General features: G+C 42.1%; 3 non-coding genes and 1 gene segment (V, D, J or C); 1 reads left to right on the plus strand and 3 right to left on the minus strand.

Annotated features, from left to right (window-relative positions):
• On the minus strand, positions 1-81 carry trnas-uga (transfer RNA serine (anticodon UGA)). The gene has a single exon. It is a non-coding gene; the product is annotated as a tRNA-Ser (tRNA).
• Positions 82-217: 136 nt separating this feature from the next.
• trnal-caa (transfer RNA leucine (anticodon CAA)) lies at positions 218-300 on the minus strand. The gene has a single exon. It is a non-coding gene; the product is annotated as a tRNA-Leu (tRNA).
• Positions 301-13,047: 12,747 nt separating this feature from the next.
• trnar-acg (transfer RNA arginine (anticodon ACG)) lies at positions 13,048-13,120 on the minus strand. The gene has a single exon. It is a non-coding gene; the product is annotated as a tRNA-Arg (tRNA).
• A 10,393-nt stretch (positions 13,121-23,513) lies between these two features.
• LOC132884200 (T cell receptor alpha variable 14/delta variable 4-like) lies at positions 23,514-24,037 on the plus strand. The segment is given in 2 exon segments: positions 23,514-23,580; positions 23,724-24,037. Coding segments are annotated over 2 exon segments (381 nt in total).
• The last annotated feature ends 3,674 nt before the right edge of the window (positions 24,038-27,711 follow it).

Consider the following 27,711-nt stretch of genomic DNA (forward strand, 5'->3'; position numbering starts at 1 on the left):
CGTCGCCAGCAGGATTCGAACCTGGCCGGGAGACCCCAAAGGATTTCAAGTCCGTCGCCTTCGCCACTCGGCCACGACTACTGGAGGCATTGCAATTCAAGTGCGACAAAAAATTGCTTTGAGCACTTTTTTTCTTTTGCAAAGGCACACCAGCCAAAGCCTCTGTTTTCACACCAAGCATGGGCCACGAGGCCCATCAACAACCCCCTGCAGCAAATGTCAGAAGTGGGATTCGAACCCACGCCTCCAGAGGAGACTGCAACTTGAACGCAGCGCCTTAGACCACTCGGCCACCCTGACTTGCCACGCCTAGCAGGAATCCGGCGTGGAACATGCTGAGGTCTCATGCCGCTCTCACGCGTGGGCCATGCGCTTGGCTCACTATTGCAATACTCTGGCCAGTGCTTTTACAAGTTTGCAGAAAACACGTGCTTTCCGGCAAACGTTTTACGACAGTGCTTTGACTCGACCCGTCCGGGAGAGAAGCCCTTTCCGTTTAGGACAGATACCTGGACTTGGAACCGCTCCCTCTTTTGCCAGACAAGCTCGGGTAAAAGCCGCCACGGAACAAGGCTCCGGCTGCCTTTCAACAAACCCAATTTCAGATGGCGTCAGCAGCATACTCAAAGCAGCATGGGAGACATCGAGTGGACGTCGAGGACATCGCTTTCACCAGGTGGCCACGACTGCACACGGGGCCTCGGGACAGCGTGGACAAATTATCAGGAGATGCTTCGGTGCACTTTGTTTCAAAACGCATACGCTTCAGGGAGGCAAAATCCTCAGGGTGGACGTGAACGAGCCTACGGCCTAGCCTCGTTGATTCACTGGATGTACAACCGTCTGTGGGCAGGGCTGCTAAATAAAGCCTGGGTTGGAAAATGAAACCCTGGAATGGACTGCAATGACCAGTATTCACCCATCGTATGGCAAACAGAATCTCAAACTTACTCGTAAGCATGCTAAATTGCGTAGGGAAACATCCAGGCATCCGTTTCAGTACCTTAAGATGCAAAACTGGATTTCAACGTGGTATCAGTACACCATCCCGAACATTAGTAAGCAGGACTTAACAGACCTCAGGACGGAGATTGAAGAACGCATCCCCGCTGGATACCGCTAGCCGAACACTGCTCCTTAGTCCGCTTCTGGGCAGTCGCTCACTTGAAAATAAACAAACAACCAACAGAAACTCAGGCATGGTTCCAGAGAGCAATGAGCAGTCCAGGAAGGGCAGTTTGGGGGGCTTGCGGTAGTTAGTTGGACAAACCCTCAAGCACAGCAGAGGAATTACCTCAAGTGGTAGAGTGCTTGCTTAGCATGTAAGAGGTGGTGTGACTGATGCCCACATTCTCCAAAGCTGCCACCTTACTTGCATTTTACAGAGAAAAACATTCTTGTCATCTTGCAAACCAGCCGAATCATCTGCACTTTCAGCCACGTCAAGATCAAATTTCTTTCGCCACATTCAAAGCAGCACATCTGTGAAAACAGCCACTATTTGGATTAAACCCACAACCTTGGCAATGACCAAATCAACTAACTGCACAATACTTTTCTGCTGATATGCTCCTCTGATGAGCTCCGAAGGTGAGCTTTCACAGATTCCTTTCAGTTTGCTTGGCTTTATTTCTTGAATTGCCGACTGACCTCAGAATCTCCAACTCACATTTTTCAACAGTTTGTCATATTCCCACCATCCACTATGAAATTCTAACTCTCGCTCAAGTGCAAAGTCAGCTTAGACAGCTTTTACAAACTGAAAATATGATGCTTACCTGCTTGTATTCTTAAAGCTGCTGGTGAAAAGCAAGCTGCTGTCCTGAAAAGGCACTTTTCACCACCTTCCACCCAACTGCTCTCATTGAACAATGAAGCAACAAATGCTTCCTGAGGCATGCCCCAAAAGTGTGAGAAGCATGCCAGGGACTCCATGTGACGAGATTGGGTTGTTTTAGGGGCAAAACCCTTGAAGCTTACCACCTGGTATTCATGCAAATGGGAGTCAGAACACACTCCCCCAGAACAAAAGTCTGCTTCTGGGCAGTCGCTCACTTGAAAATAAACAAACAACGGAAACTCAGGCATGGTTCCAGAGAGCAACGAGCCCATCTGTTTCTGGATTGTAGAATTTTCTTATATCATAGCCAGCCTCTCTTGTTTTATTTCTTTACCTTTTTGTTGTTCAAAACATACACAGCAGGAGAATAGCTCTGGCCTGATGAGTAGAGTCAGGGCAGTGATTTTATTTACAAATTCGATTTCACCATTGCTGAGACAAGAATACAAAAAAATCATATTGGAAAAAAATCATATTGAAAACCAAATATAATACAATGAATCCGCTTCCTGGTACGAAACCCTGGGATACAGTAAAACTCCAGTGGCATTAGAACCTCCCAGCAACAGACTCCTCGTCTGAATGCACCGCATGGAGCTCCGGGGATTCTAGCTTTGACTTTGAAAAGATGATCGAGGTTTTGTTAAAAAAAAAGTGAAATTGAGGAAATATTTAAAACACTCAGCATCGGTATTATCAACATACTAATATTAAGAAATTGTGTTATGAAACTAGAAAGACCATTAAAGAGTTTTCTAGAGTTATAGTTTGTTCCTAAAAGATGAACTTTTTTTTTTAGAAGTGTGCACGTTTTGCACGAAGGTCTCAGGTCCTTATTACATGGTTATCAAAATGAATAATGCACGTAATACACTATGTTGAGACAGAATGAACTCCAGTGATCGTCCATCTGGCTGTATTTTTAGACAATTTCTGCAGGCTGGAATCTTTGGGCTTCGTTTCATCCAAAAGAGAAAGTAACTTTGCTGGTGAGCTGAAAGAAAATCATATATGTATATAAGCATACACCTATTTAAATGATAAAATTATGCTTGTCAGTTAAAGGTAAGAGGTACAATGAAATGCATCATGGCAAGAAATCAGAAAACAAATCAATGGGTCTCTTTATGTATCCACACTCTATTGAGGGGAGTTAGACCAAAAATTTTTTTCTACCCCCTCCAAAATATGGAGATGATCTATCTAAGTATGGAAATACCAATATTTGGCCAACTGAAAAATGCTATCCCCCCTGTACATACCCTCTGAAGTTAATAACCCCTCCAAATAGTCATAAACTGCCTTTTTCACTAATATAAGCATTCCTTAACGGAAATAACTCTTAAATATAACATCAAAAATCACAGTAATAACATTTACCGGTATTTCTCACAAAAAGAGTTGTTAGAAACCCTCATTTTGTCTCTGTTTACAGGTTTGAATCAGAGTAACAAATTCTCCATAAAGTTTCAAGATATGCTTCTTTATGTCTGGTGTGGATGGTGTATAAGTTACAAAATAACCAGTGCTCTTGAACAAGTTCTGCCAGCAACTGAGCAGCAGCATCCCTGGATCTCTGTGCTTGACCAGCACGCTTCAGCCACAGCAGATAGAGCATATTCTGAATGATGTCTTTCCTTGTTGGAAGCATCCCAGAAGGGAACTCAGCCTGCTCTATGTACTCTACTACACCTAGTATCTTCTTAGCTTTTGACCTTGTTGCGACAGAAACCATTATTTACCTGCAAGAATACAAATAATGACTATTTATACATTGGGAGATGTAATTCAGATATGAATCATTTGTGCATACTGCTTCTTAAAACTAAATTAGTAACCTTAAGTAATGATCCTCTGTGCTTAAAAATAGCTCATATTTGAGGTATTACTGAAGAGTGTGACATTCATCAATAAGTTTAAAACTTGCTGAAAAAGAGCAGAATTACAATATGTTTAATTTACTTGAATGTAAGGTTACTTACCACCAAGCTTATTACCTTAAAATAATGATCATCTGCACTGAAAATGTTGTAGTCGTACCTAGTGGCATACCTGAAGAGGTTCGCATTCATCAATAACTTTAAAACACATTAAAAAAAGCAGCATTCTAATATCAAACAGCACTGTAATGTATTTTGCCATATTGTAAGAATGGAAACTTTTAGAGGGTACCAGTATGTACAGGGGGGTTAGCAAGGTTCAATTTAATAAAATTTGACACTTTCCCACATAGATGGATCATCTCCATATTTCTAGGGGGGTAAAACATGGAAAAGTCAAAATTCTTAAAATAACAACCACCCCTAACTCTATGCCTATGGGGCTCCGCTTGTGCAGGTGCAAGAGCTCCGTGAACACTGGCCACTAGGCGGTGTGTATGACTGGTAATTACTAACACTGACCACTCGGCGGAGTGTCTCATCTCATCTCATCTCATTATCGCTAGCCGCTTTATCCTGTTCTACAGGGTCGCAGGCAAGCTGGAGCCTATCCCAGCTGACTATGGGCGAAAGGCGGGGTACACCCTGGACAAGTCACCAGGTCATCACAGGGCTGACACATAGACTCGGCGGAGTGTATGACTGGTAATTACTAACACTGACCACTAGGGGGTGTGTATGACTGGTAATTACTAACACTGACCACTACGTGGTGTGTATGACTGGTAATTACTAACACTGGCCACTAGGCGGTGTGTATGACTGGTAATTACTAACACTGGCCACTAGGTGGTGTGTATGACTGGTAATTACTAACACTGACCACTAGGCGGTGTGTGTGACTGGTAATTACTAACACTGGCCACTAGGCGGTGTGTCTCATCTCATCTCATTATCTCTAGCCGCTTTATCCTTCTACAGGGTCGCAGGCAAGCTGGAGCCTATCCCAGCTGACTACGGGCAAAAGGCGGGGTACACCCTGGACAAGTCACCAGGTCATCACAGGGCTGACACATAGACTCGGCGGAGTGTATGACTGGTAATTACTAACACTGACCACTAGGCGGTGTGTATGACTGGTAATTACTAACACTGACCACTACATGGTGTGTATGACTGGTAATTACTAACACTGGCCACTAGGCGGTGTGTATGACTGGTAATTACTAACACTGGCCACTAGGCGGTGTGTATGACTGGTAATTACTAACACTGGCCACTAGGCGGTGTGTATGACTGGTAATTACTAACACTGACCACTAGGCGGTGTGTATGACTGGTAATTACTAACACTGGCCACTAGGCGGTGTGTATGACTGGTAATTACTAACACTGACCACTAGGCGGTGTGTATGACTGGTAATTACTAACACTGGTCACTAGGCGGTGTGTCTCATCTCATCTCATTATCTCTAGCCGCTTTATCCTTCTACAGGGTCGCAGGCAAGCTGGAGCCTATCCCAGCTGACTATGGGCGAAAGGCGGGGTACACCCTGGACAAGTCACCAGGTCATCACAGGGCTGACACATAGACTCGGCGGAGTGTATGACTGGTAATTACTAACACTGACCACTAGGCGGTGTGTATGACTGGTAATTACTAACACTGACCACTACATGGTGTGTATGACTGGTAATTACTAACACTGGCCACTAGGCGGTGTGTATGACTGGTAATTACTAACACTGGCCACTAGGCGGTGTGTATGACTGGTAATTACTAACACTGACCACTAGGCGGTGTGTATGACTGGTAATTACTAACACTGGTCACTAGGCGGTGTGTATGACTGGTAATTACTAACACTAGCCACGAGGCAGTGTGTATGACTGTCAGTGGCCAGTGTTAGGCCCAATCCCAATTCTAATTTCTACCCCTCCCCCTTCCCCTCCCCCTTCCCCTTGGCCCTTCCCCTTGAAACTGAGCTACAAGGGATAGGGCTTGAAATTCAACCCTTACGTACTGGGATAGCCCTTCAACGATCGCATACGTCATCGCGTACCTCCGTCAGCGTTTACGTTAGCAAAACGCAACCAAATGCGTCATTGGCTGCGACCAGCCGCTACAGTCAGAGGCAGAACCAGAAATCTCTGCTGGCAGGGTGTGATTTGTTAACTAACACCACTGAATGGGATATCTTTGGCGCTTCGTGCACCACATCCGACAGAATGAGGTGTCAGAACACTCATGTAAACAATAAAAGCGAGAATAACAGAACAAAACGTACGCAGTAAAGCAACCGAAAACAATACTCACTCCCAAAGCTTTTTAGCAGCAGCTTGGATTTCAGAAATCGCTGCTCATTCTCAGCTCGAAAGCGAATCAAGCGGCGTGTTTCCTCTGGATAACAACTTAAAACACGTAAATAATGGAGAAAATACATTTATGACAATCTTTCGCCGCGGGAACCGCCATCTTTCTGAAATCCGCATGAAATCTCGCTGAAATCCGCATGGCATTGTGGGAAATCACTCAAACCCCTTCGTTCGGAGTCAGCTCCAGGAAAATCTCCGTTTGGAGGGGTACAGAAGCCCTACCCCTTCCCCTACCCCTCCGCGTTAACTGGGATTGGGATACCCCTACCCCTTCTCGTGAACGCGCAAAATGGAGGGGAAGGGCCAAGGGGTTGGTCCAAGGGGTGAAATGGGATTTGGCTTTAGTAATTATCAGTCATTGACTGATAATTACTAACACTGGCCACTAGGCGGTGTGTATGACTGGTAATTACTAACCCTGGCCACTAGGCGGTGTGTATGATCGGTAATTACTAACACTGACCACTAGGCGGTGTGTATGACCGGTAATTACTAACACTGGCCACTAGGCAGTGTGTATGACCGGTAATTACTAACACTGGCCACTAGGTGATGAGTAGGAACTATTCCTATGCCATACTTGAGGTCTCAAGGCATTTAAAAGCAAGGCCATGGTTCTGCGTATCTCCTTTCAGTACGTTGCTCCAGGGCACTTCAGCCCGAGACCAGCCCATGTTGCCCGAAATGCATGTCTTTGAACTGTGGGGTTAATAACTAGAAATGCCCACATTAATAAATTTTTAAAGCATCCTCATCAGGGAATCAAACCCCGGTCTTACACATGACAAGCAGAGATACTGTCCACTATACTAACAAGGATGACGTCATGCATTTCATTTATCAATCTAACGTAGAAACCAGCACAGATCAACATGCAGAAATCATCATATGACAGGGTTCACATGTGATTCATGAAACGTTTGCATCTTGCCAATCACAGTGTAAGAATGATTGGGCATTGATAAATGTGGTGGGTGAAAACCATTGTCATTTAAATATCACAATTCTAAATATTATCACGTCATTTATCAATCTAACATAGAAACCAAAGCAGATCATGTGCCTCTCCTCTAGATGTTTGTTTTTTTCATCTTAATTATTGTTTGTGTCACAATAAAACAACAATTTTCACCTTTAAAGTGGGAGGCATGTTGTGTAAATCAAATGGTACTAACCCCCCAAAATCCATTTTAATTCCAGCTTGTAATGCGACAAAACAGGACAAATACGAAGGCAGATGAATACTTTTGCAAGACAGTGTCAGTTTGAGTCTTCAGATACATTATGAGATTTAATGTGTTCTTTATGTGTGTCTCTTGGAGGTCTGTTTAATATATTTTTGAGCCCAAATCTCATTGGATGTACTGTATCTATGTTACACTAAAATCTGGTAAAGGATGTTCGAAGCACTTTCAGAGACTTGTGTAAAATAAAACCACAGCGGCCTCCACACAAGGAGGTTGGGTTTGATTACACACAGCTGCAAAGGAAACAGAAACAAAGAGACAGGGACAACCAACACTGCATGAAAATCCACAGCAGTGAAGAAACCACATTACCTGACTTAAATGTAAATTATTTAGAGTTATGCAGACATCTTATATCTACCTCCATTCATGCAGTATTTCAGTATCTACAGAGAATTAATGAAGTATCATGGCCCTGTAAAATGTCTTTAGGAGGCAGTTAGTCACACCACCATATTGGGGCAGGGTTTTTACATTACTCAGAGCATATTTACTGTTGATATCAGGTGACATGTCAAACAACGTACATGATTTCAACAATATTTACAGGGTCATAATAGACATTAGGCAGCACGGTGGTGTAGTGGTTAGCGCTGTTGCCTCACAACAAGAAGGTCCTGGGTTCGAGCCCCGGGGCTGGCAAGGGCCTTTCTGTGCGGAGCTTGCATGTTCTCCCTGTGTCCGCGTGGGTTTGCTCCGGTTTCCCCCACAGTCCAAAGACATGCAGGTTAGGTTAACTGGTGACTCTAAATTGACTGTAGGTGTGAATGGTTGTCTATGTGTCAGCCCTGTGATGACCTGGTGACTTGTCCAGGGTGTACCCTGCCTTTCGCCCATAGTCAGCTGGGATAGGCTCCAGCTTGCCTGCGACCCTGTAGAACAGGATAAAGCGGCTAGAGATGATGAGATAATAGACATTAATTAGAACAAACACCAGATATATTTTTTTTTCTGGTTATATATTGGAAAATGAAACAAGCTGCTGATGCTAAAAGCTTTCAGGTGAGTAACAGCACAATCATAAACCAAAACATTAAATGAAAAGAGAATGTCTGCACTTTTTCCTGACCTAATCTGAAACAGAGAAAACACCACTATGCCCCACTGAATAGCAAACACCACGAGGAATTTCAGACATTCACAGTGAGTATCTGATATATACAACATACAGAAATGTGATATCTGTATTCCAGCTGTTAGAAATTACACAAGCTGCCAAAGTGTTACACTCTGACAATTCAAATAACCACATTTTACAATCATGGTGAGCAGAAAACCATCTCAAAATGCACAACACATCGAACATTAAGTTGGATGAGCTACAACAGCAGAAGACCACATCAAGTTCCAGTCCTGTCAGCCAAGAACCGGAATCTGAGGATACAATGGCAATAGACTCACTGAAACTGGACAGTTGAAGATTTACAGAAAGACGAGATTTTTTTCCCCATTAATCTTCAACTGTATAATCACCAGCGGCAGCTTGTGGGCTAGCAGGACTAAGCCCTCCTGTCTTTCAAAGAAAAAAAAATCAGTATAATATTTCATTTTTTGGCTTCTACATTGTCTTATTTTGGTTAACACATGTTTTAAAGATTACTATTTTGGACTTTTGTGAAGCCAAGTACAACAGCACCATCATAAAGAAGAAGAAAAGAAAAATAAACAATGATATAAAATGAGGCTTTGAGCAAACTGAATGAGCCCAGCGCTGTAGATTCACTCAGCGAATCAGGAACAGCCTTGTCAGATGATTACACAGAGTGACACGCCCCCTAGTTATAATCTCCATATGGACTAATACTAACCCCATTTCCAGAAAAGTTGAGATATTTTCCAAAAAGCAATTAAAACAAATATCTGTGATGTGTTAATTCACGTGAACCTTTATTTAACTGACAAAAGGACAAAGAAGAGATTTTCAATAATTTTACTGACCAACTTAATTGTATTTTGTAAATATAAACAAACTCAGAATTTGATGCCTGCAACACACTCAAAAAAAAAAGTTGGTTTATCTAATGGTTATTAGATGGTTTCAAGATGGCGGCATGTATGGATGCAGCAGCCCCTCGCAAACCCAATAACATGGTGTTTTGAAATGTTTCTTCATCTATGTCTACATGTCTGTATACGTTAAGACACAAGTACAGTCGCCAGTTTCTGGTGAATATTGGCAGAACAAGTGAACACAGCTTGACAAACAGCACAAGAACAAAAACTCTAGAGCCTCAGCCGACTCTGCCAGAACACAACATCACTGACTTCAAGTACTGTTTCCTATCAAGAGAGGGGGCACTGCAGGCATTGTGAGAGGAAGCAGGAAAGGGGAAAGTGCAGAGGGACACAGGCGAGGCTAGCGGCTCATCCAAATAGACCAGCAGTACCATCCATCATATTCGCCAATGTTCATTCCATAGACAATAAGATGGACCATGTACACCTTCTGAGAGCCACCCAGTGCAACACAAGAAAATGTGTTTGTATTTTCACAGAAACATGGCTAAATAACACCATCCCGGACTCTGCCATACAGCTAGACTGGCTAATGTGCCACATAGCTGATGGAGCCTGGGAAGTGGGAGGTAAGACCAAGCAATGCTCAGTGTCGGGATATGATAGTGGTTTCTAAACACTGTTCAGCTCTGGTGGAGTTTATGATCATGAAGTGCTGAACTTTTTACCTGCTGATGGAATTTACAGCTATTTTGTTAGTAACTGTATACATTCCACCCAGCACTAATAACAGCAACAGAGAGGCAACACTAAGTGAACTGTACCAAGCTATCAGTGAGCAAGAGCCAGCCCGCCCAGATAGATTTCTTATTCTTGCTGGGGATTTTAACTCTGCCAATCCAAAGTCTGTTTTACCCAAGCTACACAAACATGTTGATTTCCCGACAAGAGGAAATAATACACTGGACCTTGTTTTCACTAACAACAAAGGAGCATACAAGGCTGCCCCCGTCCCCCACCTCAGACTCTCTGACCACATCACAGTTATGCTAAAGCCAGCATACAGGCCAAGGGTGAAAGTGACCAAATCAGTTCTGAAAGAGATACGTGTGCAGCCAGAGGTGCTACTTCTGCACTTCAGAACTGTTTTGACATTACAGACTGGGGCAGTGATGCAGGCAGCCATGTACAACCAAAACATCGACCTACTAACCCTTCACACACCTTCTTCAGTCCCCTGCCTTCTGGAAAAAGGTACCAGAGCCTCCAAGCTAGCTCCACCAGACTGGCGAACAGCTTTATATACCATGCTGTTGGGATGCTGAATTCTCTCTCTCTCCCCTATCTCCAAATAACTCAGTCTGTTACTCCAATTCATCTGTAGTATTGTCAAGTAATAAAGCACTTGTTACTTTATGACACTTCCTCACCTCAACATCTGCTCACTACTCATCCTGTAAATGGATCATGATTTGCATATTGCAGATACTCCCATATCCTTAGCCATTTTGCACTGTTACTATTACCATTTGCACTAATACAATTTGCACTATTTCTGCTTGTGTGGTATTGTATGTGTGTGCTTTTTTTTAAGATCAATGCTTGTTTTGTTTGTGTATTTATGTTTAGACCGAGGGTCTTGGAGAAACAATATTTCAATCTGTGAAAAAGCCTGTTTGCATTGATCCGTCCTCCGTTGCATAGTTGCTCTGTTCACTAGATAAGCACTAGTGCTCCCTTTTTAGTGAGCTCAGTCAGCAGGCTGGTAAAGTCCAAAAAATTAAGAAAAACCTCCTGTAATAGCCAGCCAGCCCCAGGAACTGCCTCACCCCTTTTTTGGTCTTGAGCAGGCCACAACCACTGCATTCTTATCAATTTAGGGACGCACCTGCCCATGACCCAAGTGAAAGCCCAGATACTGTACTTCCACCCACCAAATTGCACACTTCCTTGGGTTTGCTGTGAGTTGTGCATATTTCAGTGATCTCAAGACAGCCCTTGGGTTTTGGAAATGCCACTGCCAATGTCCCTGTGTGCTCGTGACAGGAATTGAACTATGATGCAACGGCTGGAGCGCACCTCTGCACAGCAGGGACCTAATCTGTGAGCAATGTCCACTGAGTAAGCCAGCTGGTTCACAATGTCCAGGGAGACGTGTTTGAAAATGTCAACAATGATATTCTTCACTTTCTCACCTGCTTGCTCCGGAATGCCAGACACTCATAGATTCCATCTTCTTTTATAGGCATCCAGGTCACTGCATTGTTTCTGAGGACACTGTTCTCTGTTTCTAAGATGTGGACTTTACTTTGTAAGGCGATGACTTGATTTGTCACATCTTCTACCTGTTTCCCCATAGAATCAGGGACGTCAGTGACACTTTTAATGGAATTTGTCTTATCTTTAACCTTTGCCTCAAGTGACTGCAGCCGTTTGAGAGATTCTTCTTGCATCTTTTCAATTCTTTCCATTATTATTAGCAAAAGCGAGATGGGCACAGCCTCTTTATAATCCTCGTCACTGGCACGTGTCTTCGACCTTTTGGCTGGTCATGGTTTCAGAGTTTCTAGTAGTGGCACCAAACACTGTTCCATTTTGTCTTGTAAAGCATCTGGTTCAAACTTTTCACTCAGAGACTTTCTGGCATAGAAATGCATTACAGCCAGCTATCTTCCTCTGTTTCCATATTGATGGATAACCTGAAAAAAAGTAGCAAGTATGCTTACCAACTCCTTTCGGTTTAGTTCGTATAGTGATATGTTCACTTGTCCTTTAGTTAGCAGGTTCACTGAATGGTTAACTTGAGGCACTAGTTGGATAACCGTGAATAAAATAAAAGAAAACAAGGATTAAAAAATTGTTTCTGAGCGAGGTCCTTGTAGTAGCTATTTAGTTTATCAATTAGGTTCATTCTAATCAGCCCTTAAGCATATTTAGCAATTCAGCACATTAGGTTTCGTTTATCATGTTGCGGAGCTCCACAAATCACATGTTACACTGACACCATGTTGGCTGCCCCCCTGTTGCTCTTCTTCTTCACAAGCAACTTGGCTTGCATATTTGTCCCCCTCTTTCTCCGTGGCTATAGGTTCTAAATCATCCTCAGACAGCCAACCAAAGATTGAGGACGAATTTGAAGAGCCTTTTTGTCTCTTTCAAAAGAATTGGTTTCAAGAACGGACACCACTGCAGAGAATAGTATAGAGTCCATGTGGACACAAAAAAGGCATTGGTGCGCATGACGTCACGCATGCAGCACCGCTAACCTGTAAATCACTGCGATCTAATAATGGTGGAAAAGTTTAGTGATTTTTGGAGCAGAATTCATATGCAAATATTTATTTTTCGAACCAATTTTTTATTTATATGCTAACTTAGAAGAAGAAACCTTTATTTGTCACATGCACACTTCAAGCACAGTGAAATTTATCCTCTGCATTTAACCCATCTGAAGCAGTGAACGCATGCACACACACCTAGAGCAGTGGGCAGCCACACGACAGCGCCCAGGGAGCAGTCAGGGGTTAGGTACCTTGCTCAAGGGCACTTCAACCCAAGGCCACCCCATGTTAACCTAACTGCATGTCTTTGAACTGTGGGGGAAACCGGAACACCCGGAGGAAACCCACGCAGACACAGGGAGAGCAAACTCCACACAGAAAGGCCCACACCAGCCACTGGGCTCGAACCCAGAACCTTCTTGCTGTAAGGCAAAAGTGCTAACCACTATGCCACCCTTTAAAGTTTTCGAGCCAGCCAGGAGTCGAACCTAGAATCTTCTGATCCGTAGTCAGACGCGTTATCCATTGCGCCACTGGCCCTATAACTTAACTACTATAAGTATAACTTGACAGAGCACCATGTACAGACCATTTTACATGCTCATTCACACATAGGGACATTTTATCCCAGCAAATTTCCTACAGTCTTGTTTATTTTGGAGGTGGGAAGAACCCATGTGGGGTGAACATGTAAAACTGCACGCATCACAGTGCTGCCAGTAAAACAAATACTCATCTCATTATCTCTAGCCACTTTATCCTGTTCTACAGGGTCGCGGGCAAGCTGGAGCCTGTCCCAGCTGACTACGGGCGAAAGGCGGGGTACACCCTGGACAAGTCACCAGGTCATCACAGGGCTGACACATAGACACAGACAACCATTCACACCTACGGTCAATTTAGAGTCACCAGTTAACCTAACCTGCATGTCTTTGGACTGTGGGGGAAACCGGAGCACCCGGAGGAAACCCACGCGGACACGGGGAGAACATGCACACTCCACATGGAAAGGCCCTCGCCTGCCATGGGGCTCGAACCCAGACCTTCTTGCTGTGAGGCGACAGCGCTAACCACTACACCACCATGCAGCCCCAAATACTCATCAAATTATCAAATTTTTACAAATTGTCTGCTTAAAATGTGTTGCGGTGTGCTGTTATGTCATTTTTTATCATAAAGAAATCTTTGTACCCTCATGGTACAATTCCATATTCCTCAATAGCCAGTGCACTAAAGACAAGGCTTGGCTCAATCCTCATACCAGAATTCCACAATGACTGTGGACCCATGAGTCTCTCTGTTCTGACTGGAGTAATCAGTGGCGTGCACAGACATTTTGGGGGGCAAGTGCTCTGGGGGGGAAAAAGGGCACTTTTTTGCACATGTGGAACACCTTATTATAAAAGTCTGAGATTTAACCCTCCTCTTGTGTTCGGGTCGCCACTGACCCGTTTTAGTTTTTAAAGGTGTAAAACAACCACTTAATGTTAATTTATTACATCAAGGCTTTTTGACTTTGCCAGGAATCTCTAGTTGAACAAAATAGAAAAATAAATTTTTGCTTTCCTAAATCTGAAAATGGTCTAGCAAAAAATATAATACTTATGTGCAGTTGTTTCTGTATGCGACGGGCTACTTCACGACAAAATAATTACAGCTTGGGCTTAGAGGGCAAACAATACATTTTCAATCGATTCATGTGTTACCTGGCTGGTGGGGCAGGGGAAGAGCTGACTGACTGCCCGATGTGTTGTCTGTGCTACGACAAGGCCGTGGCTTCCAGGATGCTATGCTGCTGCAACCTCACAATGAATGCACTGCATGCTTGTTCACGTGACAGAGCAAGAGAGACAGAGGTCCGGTGTGTGTGCAGAGGGGGCACACATCGGGACATTATTTTCACACACACTTTTAATGCCACGGCTTTTCTAAAAGATCATGTCGACATTGGCCTCAGTAAACTATAAAAAAAAAAATTCAAAAGGGCACTTTTTTGGACAGAGAGGCAGGTGCTTGAGCACCACCTCGTGTCTATCTGTGCACGCCACTGGGAGTAATTACACTATTGGATTGTCCCGAGGAAGGGCATGTCATTATCTGAGTGTATTAAACCCACATATATAATACTGAAACTGTATATTGTGGGAATCAGAATATTTTGACTCTTTTCTACATTGTAGAACAATACTGAAGACATCAAAACTATGAAATAACACATGGCACATGATGATGCTTTGCACACTATTCGTATTATCTTAACCAGCTTCATGAGGGAGTCAGTTAACAGGTGTTGCCTCGTCAAAAGTTAATTAGTGGAATTCCTTGCCTTCTTAATGTGTTTGATATCAAACAGTAAATAGTAAATAATAAAAATACAGTAAGTAGCTCTATTTGACGATGGTAGTAATCCATATTATATCAGGAACCGCTCACCTAAGTAAAGAGAAACAACAGTCCATCATGACTTTATGACATGAAGTGTCTTTTAATGAATTAAAAAAAACAACAACAACAACTTTGAATTAGGTGTGTCCAAAAATTTGACTTGCACTGTATTTTTTGCACAAATATATTAATTTTCAAAATTAAAATAATCTTTTCAACAGCTAATGATTTTTTTGTCTTTCTATAATGTATGCACTGTATGTGTAGTAAACATTTATGAATGTATAAAGGTTTTTCTCCTTGGTGAACACTAGATGGAGCAGTCAGTTATCTTATTGTGGGCAAAGTACTGAGAACCACACAACCCTGCTCACATCCTCCAGAGATGTTCAGTTCTTTGATGAAGAACACGACTTTTCACAATAAAACCTCTGTGACAGAGTATACCTGGTCTTCTATCATACATACTGCATATATATTATCCGAACCCCTGCTCCGGTTACTCTTAGTAGCTCAGTTTAGTTCAGAGACACCATTCTGATAAAACAACATAACTGTCCATGGATGACTAAACTGTGAAATAAAGCTTAACTATTCTCTTCCACTTAGCAGCTCTAACATTAAGCTGCCTGCTGCTGCACATATGACACATGGAGAAAGCAAGACACAAAACAAATTCGAATTCAAAGTGAATATCAGTTCATTTAATGCAAAAATATCTCACACACACACACACACAGCATGTACCACTCCCTTCCAAAGCCTAATGGCTTGGTCACATCTTTGAAAGACCAGCAGTGAAACACCTCAGAAAATATTTGTGATGCAAAAACAAATTAAAAAGAGGCTTTGTGCTTCTTTTCTCTCTAATATATTTTCTGTTGGGGTCGAGGACCCTAATGTTGAGGCACTACAAAAGCACAAAATTAAAATATTCAATTCTGTACTTATTAGAGTATATTTTTCTCTCCCTCCATCCATTTTCTATACTGCATTTCCATTGTGGGTCGTCGGTGAGCTGGAGCCAATCCTAGCTGATGATGATGGAGAAGCTGGGTACACCCTGGACAAGTCACCAGTCTATCACAGGCTTAACACAGAGAGACAGACAGCCATTCACACTCAAATTCATACATACGAGCAATATCTCTATAGAGAAGCCAGTTGACCTCATCCTTTGGACTGTGGGAGGAAACTGGAGCATGCAGAGGAAACCCACACAGGCACAAGGAGAACATGCAAACTCCACACAGAAAGACCCCCGATTGACTGGTATGTTCAAACCAGGAACCTGCTTGCTGTGAGGCGACGGTGACACTGCACCTCTGTGCCACCCGAGTGTAGTTTATACATTAAAATGACTGTAATTATGTAAAAACATTAATTCCCTCCTTTCAGTATGTGTTTGCTTCAATGTGCTCAGGACAGGTTCCCCATGTGAGGCTGGATGTAGATAATATCACTATAGCCTTCTTTCATCTCAGAAATATTGCTCAGGTAAGAAATGCAGTAAGCCTAGTTTATGCTTTTGTTGCCTCTAGGTTGGATTATTGTGATGCCTTACTGTCTGAATGATCTAACAGGTGCATAAACAAGCTCCAGCGAGAGTCCTTACTAAAACTAGAAGGTATGACCACATCACCCCTATCTTATCCACATTGCAGTGGCTCCCAATCAAATGTCACACTGATTATAAACTACTACTATTTAACTATAAAGCACTGAATGTGCTTTATCTTGCGCCACAGTACCTGAATGAATTTCTGGTCCTTCATGACTTGCCACAATGACTTAGATCAAAAGGTGCAGGCTATCTGTTGGTACCTCAAATAGTTAAGGCTCCATCAGAGGGAGAGCCTTCTCTCACAAATCCCCACAGTTATGGAACAGCCTTCCAAGTCGTGTTCGGGTCTCAGACACAGTCTCATTGTTTACGTCTTGGCTGAAAATATATTTGTTTAGTCAAGCCTTTTGTTAACAGCTTTTTATTACATAAAGTAGCAGATCTGGAGGGTTCCTGGGCAGAGAGTGTTTTGATAAGTGTTTTGAAGAGTGTATTGACGTGCCCTTGACCAAGGCATCTAACCCCCAACTGCTCCACAGACTGCTCTGGGTATGTTGTACATTGTGGCAGTGGGGGCGTGGTCAAGTGTTGGTCTGTGACAGGAGGGCGGAGTCAGGGAAGGTAAGTGGCAGAATCACTACACCTGATTGTGGTAATCAGAGCGGGTGGGTGGAGCACAGAAGTATGGCAGGCCAGAACTGAGTTCCAAAAACTCTTTTTATTTGCACTTTTCAGTCGAAAACACACTCTACCAGCCACACGCATACACACACACATAAGTCATCTGGTCGGGGAGAGAGCTCTCTTCCTCTGCTCTCTCTCTCCTTATATAGGGCGCGGTCACTGGGGAAGACACACAAACACAGCTTAACTAACATCAGGTGTGGTGATTCTGCCACTTACTTTCCCTGACTCCACCCTCCTGGCACAGACCGACGCTTGACCACGCCCCCACTGCCACATACATCAATCTGTGAAATGTCTGTAATGTAATGTAATGTAATGGTAAAATGGGATGTTTGGATGCTGCCCCCCTTACACGTTTATTGAGGTTTGTTGACGGTAGAATGGCCTTATGTACACCCTCAAGTCTCTGTTACGTTCTGACTCTCCCTTTTAGTTATGCTGTCATATTTAGTCTTGCCGGAGTCCCCACTTGCACTCAGCACACAATGTTCACTGTTCGTAACCATTACATGGCAGTGAGCATCCCTAACAATGTGTTTCTCTCTCTCTCTCTCTCTCTCTCTCATGCTACACATGCCACTCCTGAGATACCAGTGATGATGATCGGATGCGTTACTTAGTTCTCATCACTTCACTTCTGTGGAAGATGACTCAGTATGGACAGCCTAAAGATCCACTTAGAAGATAGCGTTGGAGAAAAAGTTTTGCTACGATGGCTCAGGACTGCACTTGCCATGAACAGTTTTGCATTCAAGTCTCAATTATTAAGCAGTTGATAACTTCAACAAAATAGACTTCATGCCAAAGCTACAATGAATTTCCTAGTTACCCAAGTTGCCCCTTTTCACTATATAGGACACAGTTATAGAAGTGAGGTATTTATAATCACACTGTCTGTTATCACCCAGATGAGGATGGGTTCCCTCAAGGTTTCTTCCTTTTGTCGTCTCAGGAGTTGCCACTGTCACCTCAGGTTTGCTCAGTAGGCATAAATTTATATCTGGCATTTATATAGTTCTGTAAAGTTGCTTTGCAACAATGCCTATTGTTAAAAGTGCTATACAAATAAAATTGAATTGAGTGAAAAGCCAGGATGCTGCAGCAACTCAACAATCTGACAACACTGTAAGTGACACTGTCATGTGATGTTGTGGGGGCGGAGCTTCATGATGCTTCTTGAACCTTTATGATGTTTCCATATTAGCTTAAAAAAAGTCCTCAGAATAGTTTAATTCAGCTAAGACCATTCATCATGTTCACTGTTATATTAATGTGTCTGTGGCTTTCACTTGGTGAGTTCTGATTTTTTTTTTCAAAAACATTATGTGTTGAATTATTAATTAATTAGTCTGTGTGGTGTTAAGAAACAGCAGAATGTGGGTCTGACTTGTGTAGTTCTGGCTTGATTATGTAAAGGTTAAAAACATTATGTTCTCTATGACAGGTGACTCTATGGAAAGTCCGCACTATAATGACAGGCGTACTAACACCTTCTGCGCGCTTCGACAGCGCATTGATACCTTCACTCAGGAGTTGTACCATTATAGTGCGGACTTTCCATAGCATAGAAAATTGCCACGTTTCAATTTGTGTAACTGAACTTTGTTTCATGTCACTGGTCATATAAACCTATGTAAACAGGAAAAACGTGGAAGAGTTTGGTCGCATCTAACTACAGCCCCAAAAAATACCATTGGCCATGCTGAGCCTAGCTACATTGCTAACAGGAGTGACAGCGCGTCTGACTGACTGGGAGGTCGCACAAAGCTCGGAGAGGTACGGATCAGCTCGTCTCAATTCAGAGAAGAACATATTTCATTATGGAAGTACGGTGGACTGTTCCTTTAAGAAACAAAGCAAGAAGAAAAAGGAGAGAAATAACATGAGATCATTGGATGATCAGTAAATAAACACAGATTTGCCGAATTCAAAACAAAATATCCATACAGAGAATAATTATGGAAAAACACACCAGTTTCCCCACAGTTTTTCTCCCAGCTATTTTTGCAGCCATATTATTAGGTGACCAGATTTCTGAGAAGAAAACCGGGGTCATTTTCGGTTCAGCAGTGAAAATATCATTAAAACATCTAATGTTTTCATCTTTGTGATAAAAAGGTGCAACATTTCTGGTTTTCATGTATTTTGATCATGCATTGCATAAAAAGTGGGATTTTCCTCACTGAGTGCACTGTAGGCCGATTCTGCAACTGCTTTAGGTTCACATTCATTAAAGACAATGTGAAAATCTCTGGTATGGGTACATAGTTTACATTTATAGACTCTTAAATTGTAGGTGAGCTGAAATAGATGTTTTAGATATATGAAAGTAAATTTGTTAACTTAATTACCATATCTGCCACTAGTAATGGACAATGTATTTAAAAATATACAAAACACACTACACAATATAAATAAAAAGTTTACTTCAATACAAGCAATTTTAAGGTATGGTAACATTATTATTATTATTATTATTATTATTATTGAGGATACATATGATTCCCAATCTCTTGTAGCCTAAATTGTAGCCAAAGCTGAACTGATGGCCTCACCTAAATGAGTAGCCTTAATCAAAACGTCTAGTGTGCAAAACATGTAGTGTGCAAAACATGTGGTCCACTACACATCACAACAAATTATACAGATTACTGACACTTTGGTCACATTACCATAAGCCTACAGCTTTACATAGCCAGCTACTCTGTGGCATAACACACCAATTTGTGTGTAAGTTAGCTTATGCTGTTAAACTGTTAAAATTTTAGCTCAGCTGGATTTCTGTTACAGCAACGTTACATCTAGCAACAACTTCAGCTGACTGATTGGCGCTCACTGAGCTTTCTCCTGCTAGCATTGGCTGCAGTAGGCTACGGTTTATTAGGTCAACCGCTACATATCATTGCAGTGTGACAAGCAATGTTATGTCATATACAACATCGCAAAATGTAGCTTACACATTTAAAAGCTAAATAACAGATGACAAACAATGTCACTTAGGCCTACAAGAAAAGACTATGGTTCACCTGTCCAGAAGCGGATGAAGTGGTCTGTCAAAGCTGAATAAATGACTTGAGTTTAGGCAAAGATTACTGCCCTCTGCTAAAAGAGTTGTTCCTCAGGTCAACCGATCAAAATACTGGAAAGGCTATGGCCAGAGGTGTTCTAGAACATCTCTGCTATCGGCCTGAGCCCATCTTAAAGTAATCCACAAAACAATATGTGAGGCGTCTGCTGAAATCTGGTAAATGTTTCAGTATGTTTTTTTTTTTCGGGTTTGTGGTCATGGTTAAAAATGAGGACATTTCCAGAGACAGCTCCAGCTGGGGACAGTTTAACAGCATAAGCTAACTTACACATAAATTGGTGTGTTATGCCACAGAGTAGCTGGCTATGTAAAGCTGTAGGCTTATGGTAATGTTACCAACATGTCAATAATTTGTATAATGGCCCTCATTTACCAATCAAGCATAGAAACCAGGTCCAAGTGTAGAAATCAGAATATGGCAGTGTTCATGTGTGATTCATGAAACATTCCTATATTGCCAATCACGGCATAAGACTGATCGGTCATTGATAAATGTAGCATCTGTAAATCATCGTCATTTAAATATCACACCCCTAAATATTCTCGGTTTAGAGTCTGTGCCCAAGACTTTCCAACATGGAGAGGTGTGATATATTCAAGAAGAAACATTTCTCCACCCTCCAAATAGAAGCTCAACTGTCCTATTGAACAAATTATTTATATTTGGCAGCCAGAAAAGTAGCATCAGAGAAAGTCAGAAAAATGCAGAATTGAAATCACTGTTGCAGTCAAGAGCATTTTGCCATCAACAAATGAAATCCAGCTGTTTGATTATTTAATTTATATATCCGTGAGAGGGGTGGCACGGTGGTGTAGTGGTTAGCGCTGTCGCCTCACAGCAAAAAGGTCCGGGTTCGAGCCCCGTGGCCGGCGAGGGCCTTTCTGTGCGGAGTTTGCATGTTCTCCCTGTGTCCACATGGGTTTCCTCTGGGTGCTCCGGTTTCCCCCACAGTCCAAAGACATGCAGGTTAGGTTAACTGGTGACTCTAAATTGACCATAGGTGTGAATGTGAGTGTGAATGGTTGTCTGTGTCTATGTGTCAGCCCTGTGATGACCTGGCGACTTGTCCAGGGTGTACCCCGCCTTTCGCCCGTAGTCAGCTGGGATAGGCTCCAGCTTGCCTGCGACCCTGTAGAAGGATAAAGCGGCTAGAGATGATGAGATGAGATATCCGTGAGATATATAGCCTATATTCTGTCCATAATAATAAGGATATAATAGCTTATATAAAAAATATTTAGATGTGGGTGAAGAAACAACTGTCAGATCTCAAACAAGCCACAAAAATTACACAGTTGTGGAGTTTTTTATTTCCTCATTTTCATGATGTTTCAGGCAGCAGTGGTGTTCAGCCTTCAGCTAGACAAACTGGTCTGGAGCCACCCACAGAGCCAAGCAACCACGAGCTGTGAGAGAGAGCATGTACCTGGTCAACTTCATTTCATTTGTTAATATACATCAATTCCTGCATTTCATGTCTGCAACACATTCCAGGAAAAGTTGGGACAGGGAAATTTAGGGCTAGTGATGAGGTAAAACAATTAAACAATGATGTAATTTGAAACAGATGATGCCAACAGGTGATTGTAATCATGATTTGGTACAAAATCGATATCCAGGAAAGGTCTAGTCTTTGAGGAGCAAAGGTGGGCCGAGGATTTCCAGTTTGTCAACAAATGCATGAGAAAATTATTGAAATGTTGAAAAACAAATGTTCCTCAAAGAAAGAAAGGAAGGGATTTGAATATTTCACTCTCTAGATTGCATAATATCATTAAATGATTCAAGGAATATGGAGGGGGTGGCACGGTGGTGTAGTGGTTAGTGCTGTCGCCTCACAGCAAGAAGGTCCAGGTTCAAGCCCCGTGGCTGGCGAGGGCCCTTCTATGCAGAGTTTGCATGTTCTCCCCGTGTCTGTGTGGGTTTCCTCTGGGTGCTCCGGTTTCCCCCTCAGTCCAAAGACATGCAGGTTAGGTTAACTGGTGACTCTAAAGTGAGTGTGAATGGTTGTCTGTGTCAGCCCTGTGATGACCTGGCGACTTGTTCAGGGTGTACCCTGCCTTTCACCCGTAGTCAGCTGGGATAGGCTCCAGCTTGCCTGTGACCCTGTAGAACAGTATAAAGTGGCTAGAGATCATGAGATGAGATAGAGGAGTTTCAGCACACAACCTTCAGCTAAACACCTCTGATCTCCCAGACGGCACTGCATATAGCTGATATAACCACATGGGCTCGGGATTACTTTGGCAATTTTTTGTCAAGCTCTACAACACGGAGTTACATCCACAAATACCTGTTAAATCTTCAATGTGCAAAAAAGAAACCTGATGTTGACTATGTCCAGATGTGCTGTTGACTTCTCTGGGCTTGGAAGTATCTGGGATGGACCATCACACAGTGGAAACATGTCTTGTGGTCAGGCAAATCAGTATTCCAGGTCTTTTTTTTGTAAGAAATGGACACTGTGTGCTTTGGACCAAAAGTGAAAAGGACCATCCAGACCACAACCAGCAAGAAATCCAAAAGCCAGGGTTTGTCATGGTATGGGGTTGTGTCAGCACCCTTGGTAACACACTTCTGTGATGGCAGCATTAATTCAGAAAAGTACTCTGAGATTTTTGGAGCAACATATGCTGCCTTCAAGATGACGCCAAGATGACACAGTAACTTTTTTCAAATATGGTTCAGCTGTTAGAGAATGACCATAATGGCAGTTGAACATTCATCTTTCATACAAAAACCTCAGCCGGAGTGGTCACTAAATCTATTTGTCACAGTAGTTGTGTTAACACTATGATGTTAAGAACTATTTTCAGGAGTTAAAAAAATACAATGGCCACTTAAACCGTACAATAATTATGATTCTTTGTTCATGGACCAATAAAGTAAAACAAAACTGGAAAGAGGGTTATATTTTTGTATAAAAGTTAAATCTTGAGACACAGCCCAGGCCTCTAACTCCAAAAGATCTGTTTAAGAGGTGAAGTTGGATGCAGTGAGTTGATCAGCAACAGTGGGATTGTTCTGTGTTGTATTGGTGATTTAGTTCACTGTGACTGAGACTGTGAAGTGATGATCTGTACAAAGTTATGCTCCAACAGCAGAACTTCCTGGGTGTGGCCTTCTAGAAATGTTTTCCCTCATGTGTAAAGTTCAGCACATACAGCAAGCACTATTATACAGGATCCTCACAGAGCTGTGTTCAGAAATGGCTCAACTATACAACTTCCTGTACATAGTGAGATACATCCCACTGATTCTCACTGTCACAACAGGTAATTAACTTTCATCAGTATTTCATCATTAATTTTATTCCTTAATACCCATTTTTAAGCATAAATTCTTGAAATAATTGTTTTGTGTTTGTTTCCAAAAAATACTTCACAGATTTATCTCTTTATGTTCCTCTTTACAACAGGCAGTTTCGCTGATAAAATGTGGCCGACAGATGAAGATGCCATTGTCAGGAAAGAAACAGACACTGTTACTCTGAAATGTTCATTTGAGTCAAGCAGTGAGAACATTTTGCTTTACTGGTACAAACAATATCCGAACAGCGCACCACAGTATTTACTGCATAAAGGTGCGAGGTCAAACTCCTTCCAGAGCACTCCTGCTGATCGTCGATTAGAGTCAGAAACAACCAGAGACTCCACTGAACTTACTATCAGAGGTCTAAAGCTCTCAGATTCTGCGCTCTATCACTGTGCTCTTAGAGACGGACCACAGTAATACAGAGTCATTGAAAGGCTTTACAAAAACATACAAATGTTATTCAGGAAGTTTCTAAAACCTCATCAAAGATACTCTCTTTACCAAATTATTATCAGTTAACCACACACACAAACAAAGGTTGTGGTAACATCTGCAGCTAAAAGTCAAAGCAAATTAAAATAAAGAGGGTTTAAATGTAGTGCAACTTTAAACAAGGACACATTTATCACAGTAAATTCACAAATCGACATTTTTCAGAAATGTTTTACTGACATTACCAGAGCCATTGCGTCAGGTGTTGTTGGTGTGAACTACTCTGAATTAAAGGTCCTGACCTTTTCTGGCCAGTTTTCCCCATTATACATAGTGCTCAATTTTAATTATTTTAATTCATTCATTCATTAATTATGCATGTACATAAAAATGCGTGTTATTTTGCTGGATGTGAGCTCAGGCAGTGGCCTTTTACAAAGATGAAATGGATGAATAATAAAATGGCAGCAGTACATACATACAATCATTCAGATAGAAAAGAACCAGAAAAAGAAATCTCTGAGCCAACTCTTGTTCTTGACTTTCCCCTACTATATAATTATCACACCTCCTGTATTGTTCACATCATGCGTGTTTTTTGTTTTTGTTTTTCAGTCTGTCTTTGAATTGTATATAAGTTGTAATTGCAGTTGTGTGTGTGCTTTACACACTTCCACCTTCCCTGAGTCAGTTAATGCTTTCCTTTACAAACCCGAGTCCGTCCGTCTCTCATCCTGATGCCTGTGCTACTCGTAAAATGATGTGCAGACAATAATCTGTGAAATAATTTAATATATTTCTGCCCAACAAGATTTGTTTTGCTCGTTGACAAAAATTATAGTGTATTTTAGCAATATAAAGGCCATAGCAGTTCAATATATACTCTCAAAATAAATATTCAGTTGGATGCTTTTGAACATTGCTGGTCCTCTCTAAGTTGCTCTGGACATACAAGCATATTATAAACCACACAGAATTACAGTTATTCGTTATTTGCTGTCTGAATCACTCAGTATGCTTCTCAAAAACAAACTGTAGGCAGGTATTATACACCCAGTTTGTTCAATTCATAAATGAGGGCCAATTATTAGTTTTATACAGCACATAATGTATTAATATTATAAGGTTACACATCTTCATGTGAACCTTCCTGACACATTCACTGTGTCCAAATTCACACAGCAAATGTTGGTCTAAAACTCACCCACTGATGTGTAAGAAGTTAACAGTTTGTCTTAGTTTTAACACATCCTTTCTTAAGGCCCGGTCACACAGCGCTTTACGGCTTTATCACGGCCAAAACCCGTCAAAAAGTGCTCTCCCGTGAAGCAGACGATGTTGTTCGTGTTGATGTCGAAGTTAAGACGTGTTACAGTCGATATACAGACGTGACAGGACGCAGGGGAAAATCGGAACGGCGTCAGACGCGGCAAAAAGTTTTGGACTGCTCAAAACTTTAGACCGCGGACAACCACGGCCGGCACACGTGGTAAAGACGTGCAACACACGTGAAAAACACGTGATAATCAGTGTCCCGGCTGTTATTAAAACTTGGGGAGACGTGGTAAGACGCGAAAGTTTGGCGGTCTATCACGGGCAGAGCACGGTCATCGGACGGGTGTTACGCGTTGGTATCACGGGATATAGCGTGTGTTTAGCGGCTTATCACTGAGAAATGGATTTTTCCACGTACATAGCACTGTCTAAGCCCGTTAAACGACGTCTCAAACAAGTTCTAAATTCGATTGATCACTGTCTAATCACTTCTGCATCACTTCTGATTTGCGGCATGTAAATACCGTAATTTTCTGAGACCTCGGCACTTGCAGTCTAGATGTCAAGGGGTGAACATGAACCCTCAACGCTGTGATGTCCTCATCTTAATGCTCCAGCACCAACAGAACCAACTGATACAGGCTCAACATATCCTTGCTGAGAGAAGAAGAAGAAGGAGGAGGAGGAGGAGGGTGGTACGGAACATCTGGGTGCGTGACTGGATTGCGAGGAGACCTCAGCTTGGGCTTTACGACCGTCTCATGGTCGAGCTGCGTAACGAAGATCCAAGAGCCTTTCAGAACTTTATGAGGATGCCTCCTGTGATGTACGATGAAATTGTGCAGAGACTGACACCAGCCTAAGAGATCTGGATCGGCAACTGTGAAGACCAGCCGTGCGCGACCGCTTTTATATGCGCAGCAAGCCGCTCTTCCAACGACGCTGAGCCGCGGTTACCCGTGATTTGGCAGTGCTATGGCAGTGGAGTGCCCGTTTTACGTCCGCGCTCAACACGTGATCGGCAGTGCTACAGACGCGATGAGGCTGTAACACGTCTTAACTTCGACATCAACACGAACAACATCGTCTGCTTCACGGGAGAGCACTTTTTGATGGGTTTTGGCCGTGATAAAGCCGTAAAGCGCTGTGTGACCGGGCCTTTAGAGTGTATGCACTTATTAAATACTTAAATATAAAATATATAATTTTATCTCTCAAATTGAAGAAAAAAGAAACACTTAGCAACCAGGTTATTATAAGTTTTTCCCCCTAAAATGTTTCTATTTGTTTTTCACATTGATTTTGATGGTTTCTATATCACATTAATGGGTGGAATAAGATCTGGTATGATTAATCTGACTTTTATTTTGGATGTATTTATTTTTTACATCAAAAACTAACATTGTAACAGGGGTTAAACACATTAAACACATCTCATTTCTACTTCCATTTACAAATCACAAAGGTAAGGGAACTCTGCCCCCCATTTAATATGTAATACATTGAAAAAATACACAGAGATTGTACAGATAAAGAAAAGAGGCCTTTATTTGTCACATATACACTCGAGCACAGTGAAATTCTTTCTCTGCATTAAACCCATGTGAAGCAGTGAACAAACACACACGCACACAAGTGCGCAGTGAACACACAACATCCCCATAGCAGTGGGCAGCTGCGCTACAGCGCCCGGGGATTAATTGAGGGTTCGGTGCCTTGCTCAAGGGCACTTCAGCCATGGATGTAGAGGGAAGGGAAAGTGCTGTTCATTCACTCTTCCCACCTACAGTACAAATTTTCCTGCTTGTCCAGGGAATCAAATTGGTGACCTTCTCTAACCTTTAGGCCGTGGCTGCCCCAGAGATGTGAGATCTTATTGCAGTTGTGTTCTAGTCTTGATTCTGGTTATTTGATCGAGCTGAATAGTATAATTCTCAACTCATCATCAACAAAATGACTCGTTTCTCTGAATTAATGAAGAAAATTGAAATTGCAGTCGGGCTATCAATACAATTTGTTAATCATGTGTGATGTGTAATATATTTGTCTCCAGCATGGACAAGCACATTACAGCTGCAGTGAATAAAATGGGCTCTGGACAGGTTCACTTGTAATGGTGGCGCTGGTGGTGTTTGTGACTGGATAATGTAAATGTTCTATTTTGCTTCCACAGTTTCATGTTAAAATGATAACTAGCAACCAAGAGATGTTTTTTTTTTTTTTTTTAGTTTCCAGGTTTATAAAGCAGAATAATCATATTTAAATTATATGAGGCAAATGAATGAATGAATGAATATTTATTCATTCATTCATTCATTCATTGAAAGAAAGAAAGAAAGAAAGAAAGAAAGAAAGAAAGAAAGAAAGAAAGAAAGAAAGAAAGA

The sequence above is a fragment of the Neoarius graeffei genome, chromosome 1 (assembly GCF_027579695.1).
Source record: "Neoarius graeffei isolate fNeoGra1 chromosome 1, fNeoGra1.pri, whole genome shotgun sequence".
Classification (NCBI taxonomy): Eukaryota; Metazoa; Chordata; class Actinopteri; order Siluriformes; family Ariidae; genus Neoarius; species Neoarius graeffei.